The 26,317-nt window shown below is 35.7% G+C and overlaps 1 protein-coding gene across 3 annotated transcripts in view; it reads left to right on the top strand.

The window, feature by feature from the left end:
- The window catches only part of Pclo (piccolo presynaptic cytomatrix protein), a 359,262-nt gene that overhangs the window by 192,789 nt on the left and 140,156 nt on the right, over nt 1-26,317 (top strand). For 2 of the 3 annotated variants that reach the window (XM_029477261.2, XM_085836473.1), the window contains exons 7-9: nt 832-3,019; nt 6,892-7,028; nt 11,544-11,634. In XM_029477261.2, the coding sequence (XP_029333121.2) occupies nt 832-3,019; nt 6,892-7,028; nt 11,544-11,634 (2,416 nt within the window). Of the gene's footprint in view, nt 1-831; nt 3,020-6,852; nt 7,029-11,543; nt 11,635-26,317 lie in introns of all 3 variants that reach the window. The other variant, XM_085836472.1, reaches the window with a different exon arrangement.

Genomic DNA, 26,317 nt, shown 5'->3' with positions numbered 1-26,317 from the left:
TTAGTAATGACTAATTCAAATTATTATAATAATATAATCATAAATAATAAGCAAATACAATTTTATATCCAAAATTCATAGAGGCATGTATTATACATTTTTTGTCATAAATGTTTGATGACTGAACAGTAGAGAAGAAGTGCACCTTTGCAGTGCTGAAGAGAGAGTGGAAAGGAGGGAGCCTCTTCTATAGAACACAGCTGAGAACAGAGGAGATTAAGCTCCAACTTGAATATGTCTCATGCCCAACAGCTTTGAGAACATCAGTGTGTGGTAACTGTACAGTGATTGCACATGTTTCTGGCTGTTCTGACTTTATGAATCTAAAGACTTGTGCCCCTTAAAAGGCAAGTTTATGACAAATTAGTAAAATATAGAAACTGTATTTCATGAGCTACCAGCTGTTGTTTTACCTGATTGAAACTGGCTCCAATAAACAGTTATGGCAACAGATTATTTTGGCTCTTATGGTGTTGCCAAAATAATCATAAGAAAGTAGAGTTGCTAAGGAATACCAAAAGCTAAATATTCATGTAAATACTGGAAATGGCAAGATATGTGCAATGTGAAATCAGCAGGCTAGACACCAATCTTCAAAATAGGGATATTAGATTTCAAATGAGAAACAGAGGTGCAATGCCCATAGATTAAGTAAAAAATCTTAAGCTTATTAGCTTGAATTGAAAGTGGGTGAATTTTTTTTATTTTATTGCACTATGATACTGCAATTCTTTAACTTAGTTATTTATATGAATATTATGTAGGGAATTTTTTTAGTTTTGGTTTTCTTATTTGATAACAAAGTCCTATATTTTGTTTACTTGATTGTAGACTAAAGGTTCTCAAACAATAACAGCCTCTGGTACTCAGAAAAAAGTGAAGAGAACACTGCCAAATCCCCCTCCTGAGGAAGCATCCACGGGAACACAGTCAACTTACAGCACCATGGGCACTGCTTCTAGGCGACGAATGTGCAGAACCAATACCATGGCTCGAGCCAAAATTCTCCAGGACATAGACCGAGAGCTCGACCTCGTGGAAAGAGAGTCTGCCAAGCTTAGAAAGAAGCAAGCAGAACTTGATGAAGAAGAAAAGGAGATTGATGCCAAGCTACGGTATCTGGAAATGGGAATTAACAGGAGAAAAGAAGCTCTATTAAAGGAGAGAGAAAAAAGAGAGCGTGCCTACCTGCAGGGGGTAGCCGAGGACCGTGATTATATGTCTGACAGTGAGGTCAGCAGTACCAGACCCAGCCGAGTAGAAAGCCAGCATGGCATTGAGCGGCCAAGAACAGCTCCTCAAACTGAATTCAGCCCGTTCATACCACCACAAACGCAAACAGAAGCTCAACTAGTTCCTCCGACAAGTCCGTACACACAATACCAGTACTCATCACCTGCGCTTCCCACCCAAGCCCCGACCCCGTACACGCAACAATCTCATTTTCAACAGCAGACATTGTACCATCAGCAAGTGTCACCTTATCAGACTCAACCAACCTTCCAAGCTGTGGCCACCATGTCCTTCACACCCCAGGCTCAACCTACTCCAGCTCCACAACCATCCTATCAATTACCATCACAGATGATGGTGATACAACAAAAGCCTCGGCAAACCACATTGTATTTGGAGCCTAAGATAACTTCTACCTATGAAGTGATTCGTAACCAACCCCTGATGATTGCTCCAGTTTCTACTGATAATACGTATGCTGTTTCCCATCTTGGGAGTAAGTACAATAGTTTAGACTTGAGAATAGGTTTGGAGGAAAGAAGCAGTATGGCAAGCAGTCCAATATCAAGCATATCTGCAGACTCCTTCTATGCAGACATTGACCACCATACTTCAAGGAATTATGTCCTAATAGATGACATTGGAGACATTACCAAAGGGACAGCAGCTTTGAGCTCTGCATTTAGTCTCCATGAAAAGGATCTGTCCAAAACAGATCGTCTCCTTAGAACCACTGAGACACGGAGGTCTCAAGACGTGACAGACTTCCTAGCGCCTTTGCAGACTTCCTCCAGACTGCATAGCTATGTGAAGGCAGAGGAGGATCCGATGGAGGATCCTTATGAGTTAAAGCTTCTGAAACATCAGATTAAGCAAGAATTCCGTAGAGGCACAGAGAGCTTAGATCACCTTGCTGGTCTTTCACATTATTACCATGCTGATACTAGCTATAGACACTTCCCCAAGTCTGAAAAGTATAGCATCAGTAGACTCACCCTGGAAAAGCAAGCTGCCAAACAATTGCCTGCAGCCATACTTTACCAAAAGCAATCAAAGCATAAGAAAGCATTAATTGACCCTAAAATGTCTAAGTTTTCACCTATTCAAGAAAGTAGAGACCTTGAACCTGACTATCCCACTTACTTGAGTTCTAGCACTTCATCCATTGGTGGTATTTCTTCTAGGGCAAGGCTTCTTCAAGATGATATCACATTTGGCCTCAGAAAAAATATTACAGATCAACAAAAATTCATGGGTTCATCACTTGGGTCAGGACTGGGCACGTTAGGAAATACCATCCGGTCGGCTCTACAGGATGAAGCAGATAAGCCATACAGCAGTGGAAGCAGGTCCAGGCCTTCCTCTAGGCCTTCCTCTGTCTATGGGCTTGATTTATCAATTAAGAGGGATTCTTCCAGCTCATCACTAAGATTGAAAGCTCAAGAGGCTGAAGCTCTGGATGTCTCTTTTGGCCATTCTTCATCTTCTGCCAGAACTAAGCCCACCAGCTTACCAATCAGCCAGAGTAGAGGAAGAATACCAATTGTGGCCCAGAATTCAGAAGAAGAAAGCCCACTAAGTCCCGTTGGCCAGCCAATGGGCATGGCCAGGGCTGCGGCTGGACCTTTGCCACCCATATCTGCAGATACCAGGGATCAATTTGGATCAAGTCACTCATTGCCTGAAGTTCAGCAACACATGAGAGAAGAGTCACGGACAAGGGGTTATGACCGTGACATAGCATTCATCATGGATGACTTCCAACATGCTATGTCTGACAGTGAAGGTAAATGGGTCTGCACACTATCCTGTTACTCTCAAAAGTCAAACTCTTCTCTTTCTGCATGTTTAATTTTCTTTCTCCAGGGATGTATTCCATCTTTCTTGGTGCCATTTGTGCATGTTTATTTCAGTTTTATTTCTTATATGTTTATTTCTTGTGTGTAGATACGGTGGCATGTTTTTCTTTGATTGTTTTTATTTTATTATTTTACTTTGTTTCTTGATTGTTGATCTGATTTGTTTAGTGTCTGATTTATTTTAAAACAACTATTTCACAAGTCTATCAATAAAATATGGTCATCCTTAAAATACATAACTGGGAAGAATTTTATTGTATGGCTCTTTGCACTTTAAAATAGATTTTAATATATTTAATTAACTTTAATTAAATTATTATGAGTTGGAACCATTGAGTAATATTTTGTAATGGAGATGTGAGTTTCCTAGATCAAAGGATATTCTCTTTGAGGTAGCTTTTGCCATAGCCTGAAGTTAATATAACAGGATTTTATCATTGTCATTAAATAAACATCTATGTTTCATCTCCCTTTATTATGAAGATTATTACTGACAAATTTATACATTTAGTGTTATGTATTAGAAATTTTAATTATAATGATGGCATGAAAAATATTTTTTCATTATATATAAAACATTCTTTGCAATTAAAACTGAAAAAAAGGAAACTACTTTTGAGACTGTAACTGTCTTGCTGTGGCCATTGAACATTTTAATGCCTTTCCTTCTGCCATATTATCTATTGTTGCCCCAAAGTGTTTTGCTACTTTTTGGTTAAGCAAGTACATACTACACTAAAATTGCTTCAAGGTGAAAATCTTTAGACAAATATGACAATTTAAAGAGTTATTTTGTACGTCTATATGATACACACACACACACACACACACACACATATATATATATATATATATATAATTACTTCATTAAATTTTTAAAATAGATCCTATTCTATAGTCTATGCACATGAGAGCCTGGGATTCTAGTTTATTGGTTTGTGTTTGATATATGCTGGGTTGAAGTTCTGGAAATAAAATATTTATAAATCAATCAAAAGTTATTTCATTCATTTGTATACTTAAAAAAATACTACAGAAGTGTGACTGTCCTCCCCAATTTAATCTATCTTTCTCGGTAAAAACTCACATGAAAGTGTTTTTATGAAGAGCATTTCATTTTTACTGTATATGTACACACAGATATGATTCTAAAAGATGAAATATAGAATGTTTGCTGAACCCAATAGGTCTGTGGTCCTAAAGTAAACAAAACCGGTCCTTTGCTTATGAAGTTTTTACAAAGTTTCTTTTAGCTTGTTTTTTCTTGTTACAAGCTGATTGGTTGACCATTTTTATTGGCAGTTTGTTATTTAAGTAACACTTTCATTTGTGTATATTTGTCCTAGGCCAATGTTTGAATGAATCCACTTGATTGTCAGGAATTATAACATTATGTGAAAAGTTACTCTTTTAGTCTAGTACATATTTTACTCATTTCAGAAATATAGAATTGTTGAGAAAAAGAATAAGAAGCGATTCAATAGCTATGTCTATAAAAATAAAACAAAAACTCTTGGGATTATGGAACAACTCAGTTTCTAAAGGATTTGTGCACATAGATGATAATTCCCTGGAAAGAATTTGACAACCAGTCATTAACTTGGTAATAGACATGTAATGTTTGTAACTAGCCCAAATGTGGCATTTATATTATTCCATGCATATAAAATTAGCTGAGTATTTTTATTTCTAAGTTTGTTATCTACAAGTAGTCACAAGTGGCTGAACTCTTGTTTTGAATATATATATGTATATATATGTGTGTATATATATATAAAATTGAAAAAAATTGAAGTGATATTTGAGAACCAAAATGTTTTTAAAATAAAGCAGGCAAAACTAATTCTTAAAAATTATCAATCTGATTGGATAAAAGGCTATACAAATTGAATTACATTAGCAACTTTGTGATTGGATTGTCATGGCCATCTTTAAAATATGTGCACTTTAAAATGTTATATATTTTCAGTGTTAGTATGTCATGTAAATATCCAAAGTTTTTCTAGTAAAGCAAAAACAAAGAAAAACATAAATCAGCATGGAATAGAAATGTTACATTTGATAAAATGTGTCTGTAATATTGTTCTATTACTACAGAACAAATATGAGCTATTAGGAATACGTAATCCAAAACGTCTGGCAACCCCTGAGAAAGACAGAGCGTGATACAGGAACAGTCACTCAATCTGGTTGCTTTAAGTTCATTCTGTATTCCCATAAAAGATGGTAGATATCGTTTTCATTCAGATTTCGTTCTGGGTCCTCATAATTGGAAATAAACTGATAAAAGTTGGATAGGGTTGAGGCTCTATCTTAACTATAATATCCAGAGCCCCCTAACCACATTTTAAGCAGTTGTATTTAAAATTCAATTAGAAGAGTTATATATTCAAAGGAAACAATATCCTATATTATTCAGGATAGCCACATATTGAAAACATGATAAATCATTATTTTCTCTTTAATTTTTAAAAATATATGTATGATAAATACTTATAATACCTATATGAAATTATTTCTTCTAGTGGAGATTAAGTATAATCTAGAAAATTTAGACTGATGACTATTTAGTTTATTGTTTTATTATCAAGTATTTTGTCAATTCATTCACTCAGCTTCAAATTAGCACTATATTTTATCACAATAATTATCAACTAAATTATGAAAAGTATATTATATATCTATAAAGTGAGAAATAGCAGTCTCCGGGGGAATGTGTATATGATAAGGTAGACACAAAAAGACAGCTTTAACAAGATAGAGGAGAGCTTCCATCTGCCAATTGAGAAACAATATATTAATCCCAAAGGTTGTTAATTGGGGACCAACACTATAACCAAGGAATACCAAGAATAAGCAATGTATATTTAGTCAGTTTTAGCAATTCAGTAAAATAAAAGTTTTAGTTCCTTTGAATATTCTTTAAAACCTGAAAAGTACTGGCAAAACTATATGAAATTTTTAAATTAATGTTTGAATGCTTTAAATGTGATTAAAAGTTCAATATACTTCAAGTCGTATCATGCTGAGAAATTAAAGAAAAAATAATTTCAAATTTCTAACTCAGTGTTAAAATGCAGATAATGATTTTATTTATATTAAAATATTCTCATATATATCCATTTAAATATATTTTTATTATTAAGCTATAAAGTTCTTGTAGTACATGTGATTCTAGCAGTGGCACATAGGTTATCTTAGAAATAAATGTTTTTGTTTACTTAAAATTGCCAAATAAACATCATATTTTGTATATTTTTAAAAATATGTATTCAGTGTTATAGTCAGTAGCCATATGCTCCTGCTTGACATACGCAAAAGTAGAAAATTAGCCATATACTCTTGTTTTTGCTTTATTCAAAAGCGAAAAGGGAAAAGAAACTTGCATACGGGCATCATGCATCTACTGTTGCCTTTTGACCACACATGGTGGGTTGTAGGCTAAGGTTTCTAAGTGGGAACTGATGGACTTATTTTGAATGAAATTACTCTGAATATACTTTTGTTAATTTATTTATTGTCTAAATTTCATTTCTATTGATTTAAAATGTAAGTTTGTGGTGTTTTACTCTACTGTGAGATGTTGTGCATTTGTGTGCCTCTCCTTTTCTAGGTTATTCTGTTGTATGAAAATGTGTAGATACGATTGGAAATGTCTCTAGTTCTGATGGGACTGATGTCTGAAATGCATGCTGTGGTTAACAAGCCTAGTGCATGCTAATCCTGCAGACCGTTTGCTTCCCTCTATCACCTGTATTAGTTGCAGTTGCAATGTATGATGTTTCCTTGGTCCCCAAAGCCTATCACTTGCGTCGGGAGGAAACGGATTGGTTTGATAAACCCAGGGAGTCTCGGTTGGAAAATGGCCATGGTCTGGACCGGAAACTGCCAGAAAGACTGGTTCACTCTAGACCCCTCAGTCAACATCAAGAGCAAGTAAGTATGAAAGTTTGCAGTCTCATGGACTTGTTAGCAACAAGAGTCAGTTCTAACGTAGACTAGTTTGTTAACCTAATTATTTGCCAGGCAAGTTCAAAACTGTTTACTTTCAATCATGTACTGAAGAAAGTGCTTTATTTAATAATCTTGATAAGCATTGTATTGCTTCTAGAATACAATTTAAATGATTCATTCATGTAATAAATGATTATTATATGAATAGACTATCTCCAGTACTGAATTTACAAGGAAAATACATGGAGCTCCCGAGGAGGTTACAAGACCATTGTGTAATATAAATGTGTGTGGTTGTCTGTGTTTTCCTATTAAAGTATTTCTAGAGACAAAAAAGCAAGTAAAGTTAGGTATGAGAGAAGGAAAATTTCACATGAAGGAAAGAGAGAAACCTATACTTTAAGAGTCTACCATATGGAAATATTAATTGCTTTATAGTCACTTTTTAGATTTTATCTTTTAACAATTCATAACATAGCTCTTCTCATAATGTAAGTAATTAAATTTAGAAGTAAATTTTACAATCAGATGAGGGTGATACCAGCACACTTACCCCTTATTTGCTTGCTCCTTCTGGAGGAAGTAAAGTGTTGCTGAACCTTGGAGGAAGTGTAGTTGGGACATTCTAAGTGGATTTAAATCAATATTCCTAGTATATCAGATACTTCGAGGAAGCATGCTCATTCTGATCATTCAAGTAGACACAAAAGACATAGCTGACATTTCACTTACATTAGAGCCTCAATTCTTCCTCTTTGTGATATCTTGGTTTAAATGACAACCATATTTTAAACAGCTAAGATGATCTACTTGGCCTTAGTAAAATTTACAGTGTTTTAATTTAGAAAATATTTATTATACTGAGGAGTAAAATAAAACATTTTTGTATGTGTAACTACTATCAGTACAGAAATTTCATTTCTTCTGAATCAACTTCAGTTTTTATGGTAAATCTATCAGATATAATTCTACAAAAAAAATCAAGTGTTCTGTTTTTCTATATACTGTTTCCTTTGAGGAAAATATTGAGATAATTCTCTATGTATTATAAATACTCTCTTTTAATGTTTTTATTTAATTCTTCTTTGGGATTGTATTAACTAAATGTTTACATACCTTTGTTTCTTTCTATTACAATTGTCAGATTGTGTTTAATTTTGTTGTCTTATTATTCTTAAAATTATGTTTATAAGTATTATCTCTACTCTTTTCATAAAGATCTGGCCATTAATGTCCACAACAATAAAACTAGTATAATTATTAATTATTATCCTGCTGGATCTCTGTAGCTTAGTGCTTACTACAAGCCTAGACAAAATCATAGGAACCAGAATATGTTAACAAAATCATAGTAACAGTTGCTATAGAAACCACAAGTCTCATTCCCCTTGCTATCAGACCCTATTCCATGGATACTCAAGAGTTCTTCAACAAAATTTTACATAATGTTATTTGAGAATACAATGAAGCAATCTATATCTATCCCAATACATTTCTAAAATTCTCTTCTGTTCTATTTAGATAGATTATATACATATTACAGATGACATTTTGTTTTTAGTGTTCTAGTACTAATATGTTAAGATTATTGTCTTTGACTGTGGACATAGTCCATGATATCTTAAATATGTAGTTAAATAGGGTCTATGAGGACTGTTTCATAAGATTCAGGCTAGTTCAATAAATAGAATAAAGTTCCTTGTTAGGTGAATATAACAATCATATGATATTTTCTTGCCAATAAAAATCTTACATTAAAAAGGAAACTTTGCAGTAGTATCAATTAAACTATGAAATAATATTCAGTGATCAAAATGGCACATGCATAAAGTTATAAAGTACTATAAATGGAAGAGCCATACAAGTACTAAAGAGCCAAGACAGGGAACATGGCTTGCCCCAGAAAGCTGTGTGCCCCCTTCAGGTTACAGACTCTTCTTCCACAAGTAACAGACATATTGATGGTTATGGCAATAATTTGTTTTCTTTATATGTTTCCTAAAAGGATTTGATATAGAAGATAACATATGCCTTAAATACATAAGCTTTTCCAAGTTTAAGTATATGAATTTTAATGTTCATACTTTTCTGCATTGATATTTATCTTTAAATATTGTTTTCCTCTTCAACTCAAGAACTTTATTTTGATCTAGAGGATAACAAAATGGCATTTTCATTTTATTCACTTCTTTGTATCTCTGGCAATCAAAGGTAATACTGAGCTCTTGGTGCCAATAAACAGAGATGCTGTTACTTGAAAACATGAACAACAAGAATTCATTCTCATGAAGTGCCATAGGAGGAAAGAGTATAAAATCCAATTGATTTAATTCATACATGAGTTTGTCTTTTGTATAAATATTATATTATACACAAAACACTACATGGATACAGAATTATTTCTGAAAAAATTACTATATTTACAATCATATTAACTACAAAATTTACCAAATCAGTATTTTTCCCAATATGTACATTTTAAGGTTTTCACTATTCAAGAATAATCTAAATGTTCTTTACTAAATGTATAGACCATATAACCTATTTATTTTTATGACTTTTTTCATGGGGAAGATCAATGTCTTTTACTTGAATGTTGTAAAAGGCCATCATGTTAGATATGATTTTATTTTCCCATTCTCTGTAGAGATCCTGATATATGCAAACCCGATGTTCCTGCCTTGGGGTATATTAGTCTCCTCTGAAGAGACCATGCTTTTCTTACATTTGTATTCTGAACACTCTAGACTCTGGTCACTTTGCTAAGCACACTGGCCACTCAGGATGTCATGAATATGATGTCATGCACTAAGGCATCTTTGATACAACCAGTACCACGTTGCTACAAAACAGAAAAAAAAAGTCTCTTTCCCTTATTCTTTAGTACTGTCCATGTCTCATGTTTTTTACTATAATCATACAAAATATAGCAGTCTACACACTAACAACACACTGACATATAAGTGGGCAGTGTCCAATATAGTCCTGAGAAACTGTGAGGCGTCTGTTCCCTACAGCAAGCATTTGTGCTAATCGAAGTGGATGAATGAGTAAAAAATATACTAATGGTAATTTAATTACTTCATAAACATGTTGACTCAACTCATGAAAGTATTAAAGGTTAGGAAAAGAGAACAATGCCTTTTCTGAGATACAAGTAGGTAACAATCTTGATATAGAATCATCAAAATCCATGATAACAGATACTAGCACCTTGGTGTATCATTTAACCTCCATTTGGCTCTTGCTAATACTGGTAAAAACAGCTGCCCTGTAAGTCCATTTTCTAGAAGACCCTGTCAGCATTTAACTGCAGTTGTAGTTCTGCTTTAAAATGGCTCATCCATATCATAACTGTAGAAGTTTAATGTCTTAAAAACTGTGGGAATTGTATGGAGATACTCTAAGCAAACAACCACGAAAATGAAGATATTCAGTATCCAAACATTAGAGATACTGACTAAAATGTAACTATTCACTTATAAACGTCTCATGATGTTTTATAAGTGACAACGATTCACTTATAAAACACTAAAAAGCCTACTTACTCTTACCAACTGCAGTCTATGCACTATTACATTTCATCTGCAGTAACAAATTTATAAAATGGAAGGAAACTCTAAATTCAAAATAGTGTTGCCTTAGTTTATTTTTAACAAATCAGGAAAACGACTTTAAAATTATCATTAAAGCTATAGGACATTATAAAATAATTGAAATAAGAGTGAGGTATTATGTCCGAATTTTAAGGAATAATCTATGGCGTTAAAATAAAGTCAAGCTATGTAATAGAGTGGGAAACACAAACACAAAGGTAGCCTTAGTGTTTCTCCTTCTTCTTTAGGAATCCCTGTAGTAATAAGAAATAGCTCAGTCAGTATCATAACCTTTGAATATAAAGCTAGAATTGAGAAGCACTTGTAAACCAAGTCTTTATTCATTTAGACAGAATTAGTATAAATATGAATCAAGCAGATATCCTCAGGAAACTTTCACGATAAAATTCAAGCACCTTAAATATATCGCAGTCCTAGTTAGGGTGAAGGAATGTGACAAGAGAGGAAATCCCTTGGTTTTCTCCACTAGTTTCACTTAAATACTAAATGGTTAGGAATATCTTTTCATTTCCTGATTTTTCAAGTGCAAAATCAGGTACAGGCTTTTGTCAATATAAATTATTCATGGCCATCAGGTGAATACATGCCACTGTAGTCAGAAACATCCTTGAAAACCAGATAAACATGCTCACTGATTCTCTAAACAAAGCAAGCTAGTGTGCAAACGTGATTGGTTATATATCAAACACCAGTGAACTCAGAAAGGACTCATTATGCAGTGTGTCTATAAATTCTTCCGCTGATATCATCCAAGAACCTTCTGGTAGATCTTCATTGATTTAATTGGTGTGCTTTGAACTGAACAAGTATAAATTTCCACAATGTATGTCAAGGTTTTTTTATTACTGATTTTTTTCACCTAATCCCTTGTATGTCCTAGATTCTGCAGATGAATGGGAAGACAATGCACTACATCTTTCCTCATGCAAGGATAAAAATAACCAGAGACTCTAAGGATCACACAGTTTCAGGTAAAGCAAACTGAACTATCTGCTAATTTCTGATTCCGGTGTCAAATGGACATAAGTATTTGTATTTCAGTTTAAATGGCTCCTTAAATTTTTGAAAACAACCCTCTATATATCTTTTTTAGAACACGTCTAAAAATAGCAGACTATCCATGTCAGCACACACACAGACACACATACACAATCATACAAAATTAATCACATGATTTTTGCATGAAGAGTCACTGAATCGCACAGATCTTGTCTTCATTAGCTGTATCTCGAACAGTGCATGATTTGGCAGCACTCACAATCACTGCTTCAGGAAGCATCATGGCCACCACATGTCTGTGTATTTTGCACTGCTGAATATGGTCACTGAGTTTAGAGAAAATAGATGCCTGCAGAACTTACCATCAGATTCCTCTGTGTTTATCCACAGTGAACACTGTCAATCATGCTGAGCTTTCAGATTACTTGTGTTTATTTATAGATCAAAGCCGATAATAGACTGTCTAAGCTCCTTACTTTGGAATCATTTTGAACTTCCAGAAAACAGTACAGATTGCTGTACTGCCAGTTCATTGCTCAGTTTTCCTTATATTTGCATGAACTTAACCTAAATTGATTAATCAAAGGAAATCAACATGGATATGTTATTAAAACAGGCCTAAGTCTTACTCTCATTTTGAGTTTCTCTACTAATCAATTATTTTATTTACTGCCTCAAGATACAACCTAGGGTCTCACACAGTATTTCATTGGCATGGTTCCTGCATCTCCTCCAGCATAACCATCTCTGTATTTCTTTGTATTTCCTGAGTTTGAAATTCTTGAAAAACTATGCAACTTTCACATTGATAATGAGATTTCAGTTATTTTGAAGTATAGGATGACATAAAATTTTCAAATTGATTAAATATACCCTGGGTAACTTCCTCAATTACTGTGTATTATCTGTTTTTCATGTCCAATCAGTAGAAATTGAAAATTTTGTTAAATTTCAAAGTCATTGTTGTGTTCGCTATACCAAAGGTGGATGTCACATGGTGCATATGGTCTTTTGTTTGTTTTCATGATTACTTCAGAAAGCATTTGTCTTCTGTTGTGTCTGGCCAGCAGCTCACTGGTCTGGGTTCTAGTCTGGAAAGGCATTTTAGAAACCTGGAAGAGGCGCCGCCTTTAATCCCAGCACTCGGGAGGCAGAGGCAGGCGGATATCTGAGTTCGGGGCCAGCCTGGTCTACAAAGTGAGTTCCAGGAGAGCCAGGGCTACACAGAGAAACCCTGTCTCAAAAAAAACAAAAACAAAAACAAAAACAAAAACAAAACAAAAAAAGAAACCTGGAAGAGAAGAGGGACTAGGCGGCGCGAGAAAAAGATGTAGCTAAGTCAAAGCAGATTCTGATCAAAGCTCAATTTTACTATTCCGCACGCAGTTATGAAGGAGGGGAAGAGGGGCCCGATTCCCGCCAAATAATCCTGGCGTCCAGTAGCAGGGTGACCGCGTGTATGGCTCCGGAACAGCAAAGCGGCAGGTTCCAGCAGTGGACGTGGCAGAACGATTGAGCAGGAAGCTCAAACAGTGCCCTGAGCAAACAGTTTAACCTTCGCAGGGAGGTTTAAGGTTTAAGGAGGGGAGGCTACAATCTTCTCAGATGCAATTGCAAATCTATTTCCAAAGAAGACTAGTCACTTAGAAATCTAATGTTGTTTTTCTGTTAAAATGGGTATTTTTTTTCTTTTAGCACAGAAAGATAATTTAACATCTATATGCTGTTCAAATTGAAAATACAAGAGAAAACATTTAACACCCTAGTGCGCTCTCTCTCTCTCTCTCTCTCTCTCTCTCTCTCTCTCTCTCTCTATCATTTCAACCTTATAAAATCCATTCTATAGCTGTAGTATCCATTTAGATTTGGTTTTTATTTTTTAGACAGTTTTTATATATTGGGTCCAATTAGTACTTTTAGGGGTCATTTTTCAGAGAATGTTACTTGCTGAAAATTATTTCAGATCTTTCAAACCATAAACCAAAATAGCATAATATTTACTGGTAATGCCGAAGTTATTTTTGTAAGATATATTAAAAATCTTAAACCATTTCCTCTAAATCAACAGGCACTCATTTCAGTGTATCTGCCTATTCGTGTCATTATTTATGTTTGATATTAAAAGATTTTCTATTTGTCTTATCTTCTCTAATTCATTATTGTTTACTTGAATTAGAAAAAGTCTAAACTACAAGAATAATGAAAATAAATGCTTCTAATTTGCTGTTATAAATATTCTATTCTCAAAACAAAATTAAATTCCCTTCATTTTTCACAATGAAGGAAAAAATTACTATTTTGGAACCTCATTTTTCTAGCAAATACACATTATATCTCTCTGAGTTTCCTTTTCTTTTTTTATTGGATATTTATTTATTTACATTTCAAATGTTATCCCTTTTCTTGATTTCCCCCTAGAAAGCCCCATCCCATCCCCCCTCCTGTCTCTATGAGGGTATACCCCCACCCACTCATCCACCCACTCCCACCATCCTGCCCTGGTATTCTCCTACACCAAGGCATCAAGCCTTCACAGGACAAAGGACCTCTTCTCCCATTGATGCCCGACAAGGCCATCCTCTGCTACATCTATGGATGGAGCCATGGGTCCCTCTATGTGTACTCCTTGGGGTTGGTTTAGACCTTGGGAGCTCTGATTGGTTGATATTGTTGTTCTTCCTATGGGGTTGCAAACCCCTTCAGCTCCTTCAGTCCTTTCTCTAACTCTTCCATTAAGGATCCCATGATCAGTTCAATGGTTTTCTGCAAGCATCCACCACTGTATTTGTCAAGCTCTGGCAAAGCCTCTCAGGCACAGCCATATCAGGCTCCTGTCAGTAAGCACGTCTTGGCATCCACAATACTGTCTGCGTTTGGTGACTGTATATAGGATGTATCTCCAGGTGGGGCAGTCTCTGGATGGCCTTTCCTTCAGTCTCTGCTCCACACTTTGTCTTCTTAATTGATCCCATGAGTATTTTGTTACCTCTTCTAAGAAGGGCTAAAGGACCCACACTTTGGTTTTTCTTCTTCCTAAAATAATAAAATATTTTCCATTTTTATGGACACTTCAATGGTTACTACCAAATTTATAAATACTTTTATGTATCCTTAGAGAACACAGTTCTATACAAAATTAAATATCTTAAAACAGTATTTTCATTAAATCCTTAGGAATATAGCTTATTTTAAATATATAAATCAGTGAATGTTGGGGCTGGCCTGCTGCTCTCATGTCTGGGTTCGAGCCTGGGATGCATGTTGGAACTGAAAGAAAAGAGGGAATCTAGGCGAGTAAAGAGAGAAATGGAGTCAAGACAGTATTCTGATCAAGACTTAACTTTAATGTTGGCAAACACGCTTTATAAAGAAGAGGGGAGGCCCACTCCCAGTCACACAAAGTTCCTTTGAAGTTGTCAGGTCAGCCTTTTAGTAGGAACATGAGAAAATTACAGTTCAAATCACAGTTCATAGCTAACTCCTGAAGATTTCAGAGAACCTGAGAACCAGGTTGGCCTCAGGCAGGTAGCAGGTAGTGGCACATCAAAGGAGAGTGATGAGAAGCAGCACAGCAGGTGGCTCCACCTCAGTGGCAGGTGGTCACAGCCAGCCTTGCTAGGCTGGAAGGAGGTAACAAGTGAATAGAAAGTCACATGTCACTTCTTTTTTTTTTCACTTAAAAAACTCTTTTATCTCAGATACAAATTGAGCACAACTATTACTATTTTGTGATTTATGAAGTACAAGATAGACCAGTCCATCATTTTTGTAATTAAATAGAACACTCTGTCATCTATCCTAACTTAAAAGACTTATAAATCCATATGTTATATCCTGGTTTAGCTCCTATACTATCTGAAAATGATTTTCTCAAATATGTTCTCTCAATGTTAAATTGCCTGGGGTAGGCTATGAGACTTTAGGTAACCTTTCAACCCCATCAGAAATGAGCAGCCAATACTATCTGAACATATAGGAAGCCTAACACAGCTTCCAGAACTGAGACAAATTGCAGAGACAGCTGCCTACCTATACAGCCCCAGTAAGTCAGGAAGTTGGAGCGTCCGTCTTCAGCCTCCTGGAATTGAGAACTGATGGGAATCACACTCTAGGTAATGTAGTGGGACAGAAAAGGACTCCTCAGGAGAAGCTAGTACGATTTACATCTGTTCAAGAGGGAAGAGAATTCAAAACAGATGCAGCCACTCTTGCAGAGAGAGCAGAGGAGGAGTCTCTTCACCCAGTCCACCAGCTTCTTTCTGGGTACTTCTGCCCCAGGATATTCTGACAGACCTTGAAAAACGGGAATTATTAAGGACTAGCTTATTCTTCTTGGCAGAACTAAGATGCCCTAACCTGTAACTTGTGTCCTCTCAAGGTGGGTACAGGTCTGCAGGAGAGAGAGGCAATTTCTGCCCAGTGACCAACTATCCACAATGTACCACCTCACCTGGAGGTATAGATGCTCAGCTGCTTCTTTGAATCCATGAATGGGGAGCTGTTGGGAACAGATTTGTCTCAGTAACAAGTGAATAAATAACATTACATTTCATATTCTGTGGATTTCTGACACTTTTGAAAACTATCTATGTAAAGTAATCTGGACTATTGTCCATTAACTAACCTCAGCTATTTCTAATTAAAAGATCTTGAAAACACTCTAACAATAAACTCAGAGCCAAAAATTTGCTATTTGATCCTTTATTCGCAGGCTTAAATATCTCATATCAGTTTATAATAACAGTTATAGAAGGACTGGGTCCAAGCCTTGAACTTTGAAAATTTTTGTATCAATAGAAGAAATTTATACCAATGAAAACCTTGATTCTGCATCAAATAAATTCCGTACCAAAATAAGAAATTATGATTTCAACTTAGTAACTATTGTAAAGATTTCTATCAGATGAGATTATGGTTGCACAATAAATTCTAGCTATTTCCTTTCTGTTCCAATTATGACCACTTCTAAATTCCCCAGAAAGGCAACCTGAGAATAATCTACTCCAGTCCCCAAATCTAGGGAACTAGGATGACGACTCTTCATAACTTCTTCAAGCTAAATATGGACATTGAGATATCTCTGAGGTGGGTAGGGAAAATGTGGGAGTTGGTTGGACTTAAGAAGGCCACACCAATAATTGTTTTAGTCTTTGATGTCTATGTCCTGACTGGATCCAGCTGAAAGTCCAAAAGATCAGGAGTTCAAAGCAGGTCAGTTCAGGATGGCTGAAAATGAAATTCACCAAGGCTGTATATTGTGTAATACATAAATCTCAAAACAAAATTTTAGTATCATCAAGATACCTTTTTTGTTTGATTCTCTGGAATCTTGTTCTCTGGGGGTCTCCCTCTATCACATCTGATCCATGTCGCTCTGGAAGGTGGACAGGCACTAATCTCCTTCTCTAAAAATGCAAAGACAAAACCTTTCTCCCAAATCAGCAGGTCCTTGAGCCAGTGACCAGAAAAAACTTTATTTAGACCTCTCTCCCAGAGGAGTAATATAACCACAAAACTCAAAATCACACCCATTCTGAAAGTTAAAACAATCCAAAACAAATGAAGTAAACTAAAATTCTGTATGTGCCTATTCTTAGGCCTTTTCTATTTTGCTATGCAGGATAATAACTCAAAATTCCCATGGATACCACATTAGAGAATATGAGTTAGTTGTCTTGCATACCTTATTATGCCATCTTTAAAACAATTGATTTACACTTTTATCTATCAATTCTTATAAGCAGTCAGCTTGTCAAATCAGGATTTAAACCCAAATTTCCCATGGACCCCACGTTAGACAGAATTTGAGTATCCTGTAAAACTTATTAGAGAAATATATCTTTATAGCATCTTTAAAGCACTTAATTCAAACTTTCACTCTGCCTATTGAAAGCAGGTAGTTTTTTACTTGTTAAGCTCTGTGCCTCGAGAAGCCATCCTGTTATAATATCTATCTGTTTGGTTCTCTACCTGGAGCCATAGACATTTATTTTATTAACACCTGTTACAATATCTATCTGTTATGCTCTCTGCCTGGAGCCACAGACTTCTATTAATTAATACCTGTTCATAGTAGATGATTATCACTTCTCTATCTACTTGGAGTCAGTGACTAATTTTCCCAATCCTAGTTCCAAACCATGGATGAGATTCCCCATTGAGTCGGAGCAAATCTGTATATAAATCTATCCTAAAAGCAAATAATCTCATAAATACACAGTTAAATCAATATCTGACCTAAGATGTAGGCAGCAGCCATCTTAGCTCTTTCCACAGCAGGGGATCTTAGAGCCCTCTTTGTTTCAGGGTTCCCTTGCTTGAGTCCACATGACTCGTCCCTTGAGTCCACATGACTCGTCCCAGTACCACCTTTCTCTCACTTAGAAAATAAAACTCTCTCAGGCTAATAATCTTAAATTTCTAGTGGATTCTTGCCCAATGCATTGGTTCACCACCTGTTGCAGGAAATATTTAAAAATGAATCCCACACTATTTCCTGCAAGGAACCAACGGGCTGACCGGCCAGACACTGGTAGACAATGGCAGGCCTGTTCTTATCTCTTGGAGACTCTGACTCAGAGCTCTGAAATTTCTCCACCCAGCTTGCTAAGTTCCCACTGGTGAGGCCCTACCACTCCAGCATCATGCTTCAAAACTCCCATGGCCTTTTGTGGTGCACTTCTGGCAAACCCATGCTTTGCCACCATACCTTTCTCTCTAGAATCCAGTTGAGCTGCCCTGTGAAGGAAAACACCACACAAACTTAGTTCAGAAACAATGATAACTCAATCACTGCATCAACTAGAATCCTAATCTTGTAAGCCATGTAAATCTAAATCCTCCTGTGGCCAATCCTGGGAGATTCCCCATTTAAACCAGGAGACACTAGTAGCTACACCTTGTCCTCTCCATGTCCCAGTCAAAACCCCACATGTGACTTTTTGTAAAGTGTCTAAAGGTCGGCACAACCTTGAACAGAGCTCTCAAACTTTCTTTGTCCTATTGTTGTGTACTGCCCAACCAAGCTTGCTATGATTTATTGCAGTTTGGTTGATACTAATTATTTATTAACCAATAATTTGAATACCAATTTGGTTTACATTTTAAATTCAGTAAATAAAACTGTATCTACTTATGCACAACATGATATTTTGAAATATATAGCTAGGTTGTTAAATGACTAAAGGAAGCCATTACCCATGTTAATATGCTTGTGTAGGAATGTTTTGAATTTTTCTATACAAATTTCTAAAAATATAATGATCTTATTAGCTTTAGTCATGACTGAATATATCCTTTTAAGATACATACAAAAATATTTACAAATAATTAGTTAGCTTTAAAGCAAATTTTAGACATCTCAAAATGGTATGGACAATAGTATACAGAAAGAAGAAATAAAATTTGCCATGATTTATGATTTTGGGGCTAGAACATGAACTGTATTGTGATGAACAATTTCTTTTTAGTCTGATTATTTCCTGTACATATAAAAAAAAAGTAGAAAACAGCCATTGGTATGCTTTCATTTTGGTTACCAAAACTTTGTTACCAAAGTTTTTGGTAATTTGTCTATCTCTTACAATCTCTTATCAGACATATATAGATGAGCATAGAAAAAAAAGTATTATAAAACTATTATAAAGTAGGTACAATTAGCAAATGGAAGAAAAATTGTTCTTATTTATAGGAAACTAAAACAATGTCTAAAAAGAAACATGAAGAGAAACTGGATTAATAACATTTCCCTTGTCAAACATTTCTCAAAATACGTATGATGGAAGCTGACACACCTTTGATGTTTTTGTGGATTCACCAACTCAAACCTGCTTTCAGAGTGATGCTAACACAGGTTATGCCTTCATCCTTCTCATTCTTTAAGAATATCCAGTGTAGTGTTTTTAGAGGCTATCTATTGTGTGAGTTCACAACAGACTGGATATGAATATGAGTGTGAGATTTTAGCTGCCGATATGAAGAATGGGAAACAGGTGGCAGCATTCTCTCACTCTCTTTTAGTGAAATAATTGTACTAAATATATGTTGTGTAATTAATGTAGAATAGTGTTATTATTGTTTCCAAGGAATTAATAAACATTTCAATCCTGTTTTGATAACACAACACAGAAAATATAAACAGGTGTAAAATGTACTAGTGAAGTCTCTTTGAAGTGCCAAGAATAGTAGACATGATGGATGGCTTTTGAAACCCAAATCTTAAAGGCCAACACTATAAAGATATTTACAGGAGTAGTTAAAAAGCAATATAAATACAAATATATGCTTCCAAATGCTTTTATAACTCATAGCCTGTGCCCCTCCCTGACCTTGGGGACTGTAGGCCAATGTTGGTCCATGGGGGGCAGGGGGCGGGCAAAGGGGCAAAAGGAGCAGAGACTAGGCCTTCAGAAGCCCTGTGAATACATACAGTGAAGAAGGCACACTGGGACCACTTGTAAGGAGGCAGATCATGTTTACTTGAGGTGATACAAGGCTTATATAGTTTGGGATTACATGGGTAGAAAGTCCCACGATGGGCAAAGATCATTTGGCTTAGGGTACTGAAAAGCCTCATTACCTTGGGGAAACATTTAAGGAATCTCAGTTACTAGCAGAACAGTTCCTTATCTATCAGAAGAAGGGAATTTGAACTTGTAATCTAAGGCTACATAAAATTCTGCAGGTAGAGGCCTGTGGGAGGTTTGTAGACTGCCCAGACAAGGTCAGAGAAAGGGAACCCCTGCCAATGAGGGGTGTCTTCTACTATGTGCTGAGCCCAGAAGACTATCAGGTTAATGGTAGACTTTATTAGGACTTTTCCCACAATAGTGAAGAAAGGCTTATGTTCTGTAATTTAGAACTCTTTCTATGATTTGCTGGGTGAATAGAAATGCATGAAGATACCAGCCCTCAACATGATTTAGATGATGTCCAAACTATAAAACTATAATGAATTATTACCAAAAAGGGTTAGGAAGAGCTTACATAAAAGCTAATATATTTATGAACCTTTATTACTTACACCTGTTTTATGTATGAATAAAACATACAGACAATCATGTTTTGTACCACTATGCATAATTTTATAAATTATGCAAAGAGAAATATGTGCAAATAACATCTGAACTTTTAGAAAATATGTCCTTAATATTTCAGCATATAAATTTCTAATAAGTAGTCAATAGATATTTTTGACAATTGTGCAATGGTTTTGAAAGTATTTGTTCACTAAACACAGACTCTAAAGTGGAATGATACTAATAGCTAAAGCACTTTGGGGTAATAAGGACCTAGGCTATATTCAGCACTAACATCCATTTAAAATTTGAGATACATTCTTATGGGTGGGCAGAAAATAAGGTGAGATGAACTGAAAGGGAACCTATTACAAATACCTGCACTTTCCACATACCCAACAAATGCCACTTTTCTCTTTGATACAAATAAATAAATTGGGGTGGGGAGGGAAAGAAGACTGCAGTGTTGGAGAAATTAATTCCCTCCTCTGGAGCTCCTTCTTATGGTTTCAGAGATGCAGCTGTTTGAAATAAACCAAAAGAAATTCTAACTTTTAAAAAAAAGGCATTTGTATGTATAGCTCCAAATAGACTAGCTACATCTGCAAGGCAACAAAGACTAATTGGCCACTTCATAGCACAGAACAAGAAAAATGTTTAAAAGGTAGCAGGGTCTTAGAAAATATTGGCTCAATCTTTAACTCACTAGTTGCTGTCCTTTTGTTTTTAGAAACAGTAGATAAATTCTAGTGAGTTCCATTGAATCTGAGTTGAAAATCCAAATATGTGCTGTTCTATTAATGTTGTTGTTGTTCTTATCATCACAATCATCATCATCACTATTGTTTTACCAAAGTATATATAAATATTACAAATAACCATTGTTAATGTCCAGGTGTATAGCTTTCATAAACGTACAGAATTGTGCAACATTACCACAGTGCTATTTTAAAATTTTTTACCATTATGAATGTTCATAGAAACTGCTAATCCTTCTTATGTCTGTTGCCCAGCCATGAGAACGTTCACATTTACTCTCTGATTCTCACAATCCACGATTTAAAAGTATTTCATGTGAACAAAATCAAATACCACACAGTTTTCATATCTGTAATCTCTCTTTCCAAAGTTTTATATTTGTCTGTTACAGCATGCACTAGTCATTTGTACCTTTTTGTTGCTAAATAGATCCTATTCTTTTAATGTTCTACATTTCATTTATCCTCTTTGATTTTTTCCTAGGTTTTAAAAAAATTCACATATAACTTTTAGTATGTATCTATGTTATTTTTGTTGCATAGTTTCCTATATATAAAAATTCAACCTCATACAGTTTGTTTAACTTCTTAAGAGACCACCTAATTCAATCATTTCTCAAAGGGAACTTGTCACCTTTAACAATAGCTAGGGCTTCCCCTGGGGACCACTATTGCTGACAGTTGCCATAGCATAGTAGCTGTGATTTGCTTTTCCTTCTGATGTAAGTTTGAGCATCTTTTTGTATATTCCAAAGCAGCATGCAGGTTCCCTGGTGAAATGACTATCAACACAGGTTCCCTGGTAAAATTACTGGCCTAACCTTCTGCTGTTACATTTTTGGACCATTTGCCATATAAGTTGTAAAAGTTTTTATTTGGTACAGCTAAAAGTCCTTTATAAGGTATATTGTATTCTTGTACTTATTGCCAGTTTGTTTTATGTTTTAGTTTTTAGTTTTGAGATTATAATTTAGTTACTTTTATCCCTTCCTTTTCCTATTTCCTTTTTTTTGGTGGGGGGGGTTTATTGGGTTTTGTTTTGTTTTGGTTTGGTTTGGTTTGGTTTGGTTTGGTTTTGGTTTTTCGAATCAGGGTTTCTCTGTGTAGTCCTGGCTGTCCTGGAACTCACTTTGTAGACCAGGCTTGCCTCAAACTCAGAAATCCACCTGCCTCTGCCTCCTGAGTGCTAGGCTTATCTCCTTTTCATATATCCATCCTCATTGTATTTCAAATTCATAGTGTCTCTTTTCACTGTTATTCCATGCACATATAAGTATGTATATATGTATGTCATATGTATGTGTATATGTATGTAGATGAGTTTGTGCATTTGTGTGCATGTATATTCACATATATATGTATATATACACATTGCTAAATACTGAAAATTGTGGCAGCCACTATAAAAATGAGTAATGAGAATTCTCAAAACCTAAACTTAGATCTACCATTTGACTAAGCTATACAACTCACTGGCATATGTCCAAAGGGCTTGGCATCCTACTCTATAAGTAGGATGTCTTGCTCGGGCATGTTCACTGCCACTATATTCACAATAGCTGGGAGATGGAAACAACCTAAATGCCCTTCAACTGATCAATGAGCAGTGAAAATGTGATGCCTCTGCAAAAGAATTCTACTCAGCTGTACACAAAATCATTAAATTTTCAGTTGTGTGAGCTGAACGAGAAAACATGCTCCCTCCTTCAGTACAGTTTTGTGTTGAGTTTTGAAATCTGGTAGTTTCAGTCCTCAAAATTTTAAGTTTCAAAAACCGTTTGAACAATTCTGCAGCCTTTGAATTTTAACAAAGTTTTTAATCAGTCTTCTAGCACTGTAATGGGGATTGTACTGAGAGCAAAAATTAATGCCCATAAAAATGCTGCCTTAAAATCACTGAATTTTCCAATGCATGAATAGGTACCATCTCATTTATTTAGATTTTCTCTGATTCTTCTCACTAAAATTTTATTTCTCATGTATAAAATTAGCATTTATCTTACTAATGTGTTTAAATTTTTGTTCTGGTTAATTTTGTTGTGAATAGTTTTCTTAATTGGGATTTTGAAGGATCTCCTGACATTATGTAAAAATTAATTTGTACACATATAAACCTCTACTTAATAGCCTCAAAGATTTATTATTCTTACAATTTTCATTTAATACTCATGATTTCTACACACAAAAAAATGTGAGCTGCCAATAAAGTATTTGCCATCCCATTCCAATGTTTATGCTCACTTTTCTTTCACAATACAAGGAAAGAGTTTCTGTACAATGCTGGTACAGTAGCAAGGGAAGACATCCCTGTTCCATTTTAACACTTAGGGAAAATATTTCTTCCTTCACAATTAATGTGTTATGAAGAATGCTGTAGAAGCCTCTTCATATTTCCAGCTCCGGATGGATTTATGTTTTTTGTTTTTCTATTGTTTTGTCTTTGTGTTGTTTGAAAGATTGAATTATATAGCCAAGGCTTGCCTTGAACTCATCCCATAATTGGAGGAATATACCATAGCTATGCAAATCATACTTGACCCTTTGTTGCTATTTTGACTTAGAGGGTTTTATTGGAAATGTATCCAGGATTTTCCCCAAAAATATTGACTAAGTACAGTGAGATGATCATGTGTTCTTTGTTATTAAGAAGGCACAAATTAATTGATTTCTAGATTATAAACTACATGGCATTCACATGATTTCCATTTATTAAAATGTGTGATTATGTTTCATGATTTAGCTTGTTTTTCAAGTATTTGTGTGTTGTCTTCCAAGATTATTTTATGTACATATTTTCAAACGTTGTCATTGAATAGCCCTGTATTGTTTTCTAAGGGTTCAATCTATGGGTCAAAGCTCACCTCAAATGACTTACCTCTACCTCTAAAGCTATAAATTTTTGATATATAAACTGGGAAGAAATATCAAAGTTAAAATAAATTTTAAACTTTCTAATTTCTTACCAGTCTTATATATGTGTGTTATCTTCTGTAGACAATATATTCATGGTTGCTTAGGCTTTGTCTGTCCTATGCTGTCTATATTCCAAGACTCCATTTTTTCCAGAATCATGGAGAATATTTATTAGTTTGACTCATCTTGCTATCAGTGGCCCAACTTAATACCTAGAGAATCTTCAGATCTCCTACTTGCTCCATTCCATAGCAGCAAAACCTCTCTCTGGTCTTTATGGCTCACTTGCCCTGGTAAAGTCACACGACAGATAAGCTGGGTTTAGAAGTAGTCTAGAAATGCACAATAGAGTTTTACTCTCCTTATTTTTAAGCCAATAGTTTCTCTGGACTGTATGCTTCTCTCTCTCTTTGGATGATTTACTACCTTTTAAATGTTGAAATGGTTAATAATTTATAAAATCATATAATATTCCCTATTGCTAAGAATCTTAGCTAGGGTCACCGTCATAGATTCCTTGGAGTTTCCACTGCCATATATTTTTTAGCTTGTCCACACACACTAACTCCTTTGCCCTCTCCACAACCTCTCCTACCCAGTTTGTTCCCTCATCAACCCCAGATGTCTCCCCCTTCCCTGAGGCATTAAATCAGGATTAGGCACATCCTCTCCTACTGAGGCCAGACAAGGCAATCCTCTGCTACATATGTGCCAGGGGCCACAGACCAGCCCATGTATGCTTTTTGTTTGGTGGTTTCATCTCTGGGAGCTCTGAGGAGTCTGGGTTAGTTGATACTGGGTAGATTCTTCATATGGGGTTCCAATCCTTTTCAGCTCCTTCAATCCTTCCCCTAACTCTTTCATAGTCATCCCTGACCTCAATGCAATGGTTGATTCTAAGTATCTGCATCTGTCTCAGTCAGCTGCTAATAGAGTCTCTCAAAGGACAGCCATGCTAGGCTCTCTGAAGCACAATAGGACATCAGTAATAGTTTCAGGATTTGGTGCCTGCTTATGGAATGGATCCAATCCCTTCAGACTCTGCTCCATTTTTGTCCCTGCATTTCCTTTAGACAGGAGCAATTATGGGTCAAAAATTTGAAGATGGGAAGATGAACCCGTGCCTCAAGTGGGAGGCATGTCTATCTACTGGAGGTGGTCTCTGTTTCTGCTTCTCAGTGAGATTCAACCATCCTCCCTTGAGCCATATTTGTTACTTACATTCTTTGGAACTGTGGATTGTATGTAGTGCAAATTTCCTGTACTTTATGGCTAATATCCACTTATAAGTGAGTACAAACCATGTTTGCCTTTCTATGTCTGTGTTACCTCACTTAGGATGAACCTTTCTAGTTCTATTTGCCTGTAAATTTCATGATGTTACTGTTTTTTTTTTAAATTTTTAATATTTTATTACATATTTTCCTCAATTACATTTTCAATGTTATCCCAAAAGTGCCCCATAGTGCCCCCCCCACTTCCCTACCCACCCATTCCCATTCTTTTGGCCCTGGCATTCCCCTATATTGGGGCATATAAAGTTTGCAAGTCCAATGGGCCTCTCTTTCCATTGATGGCCGACTAAGCCATCTTTCGATACATATGCAGCTAGAGACAAGAGCTCTGGGGTACTGGTTAGTTCATAATGTTGTTCCAACAATAGGGTTGCAGATCCCTTTAGCTCCTTGGGTACTTTCTCTAGCTTCTCCATTGGGAGCCCTGTGATACATCCAATAGCTGACTGTGAGCATCCACTCCTGTGTTTGCTAGGCCCCTGCATAGTCTCACAAGAGACAGCTATATTTGGGTCCTTTCAGCAAAATCTTGCTAGTGTATGCAATGGTGTCCGCGTTTAGAAGCTGATTATGGGATGAATCCCTGGATATGGCAGTCTCTAGATGGTTCATCCTTTCATCACAGCTCCAAACTTTGTCTCTGTAACTCCTTCCATGGGTGTTTTGTTCCCA

Source organism: Mus caroli, unplaced genomic scaffold (genome assembly GCF_978045245.1).
Source record: "Mus caroli unplaced genomic scaffold, Mus_caroli_1 scaffold_4, whole genome shotgun sequence".
In the NCBI taxonomy this organism is placed as follows: Eukaryota; Metazoa; Chordata; class Mammalia; order Rodentia; family Muridae; genus Mus; species Mus caroli.
The sequence above is the reverse complement of the archived record's forward strand: the minus strand, read 5'-3'. Positions and strand labels throughout refer to the sequence as shown.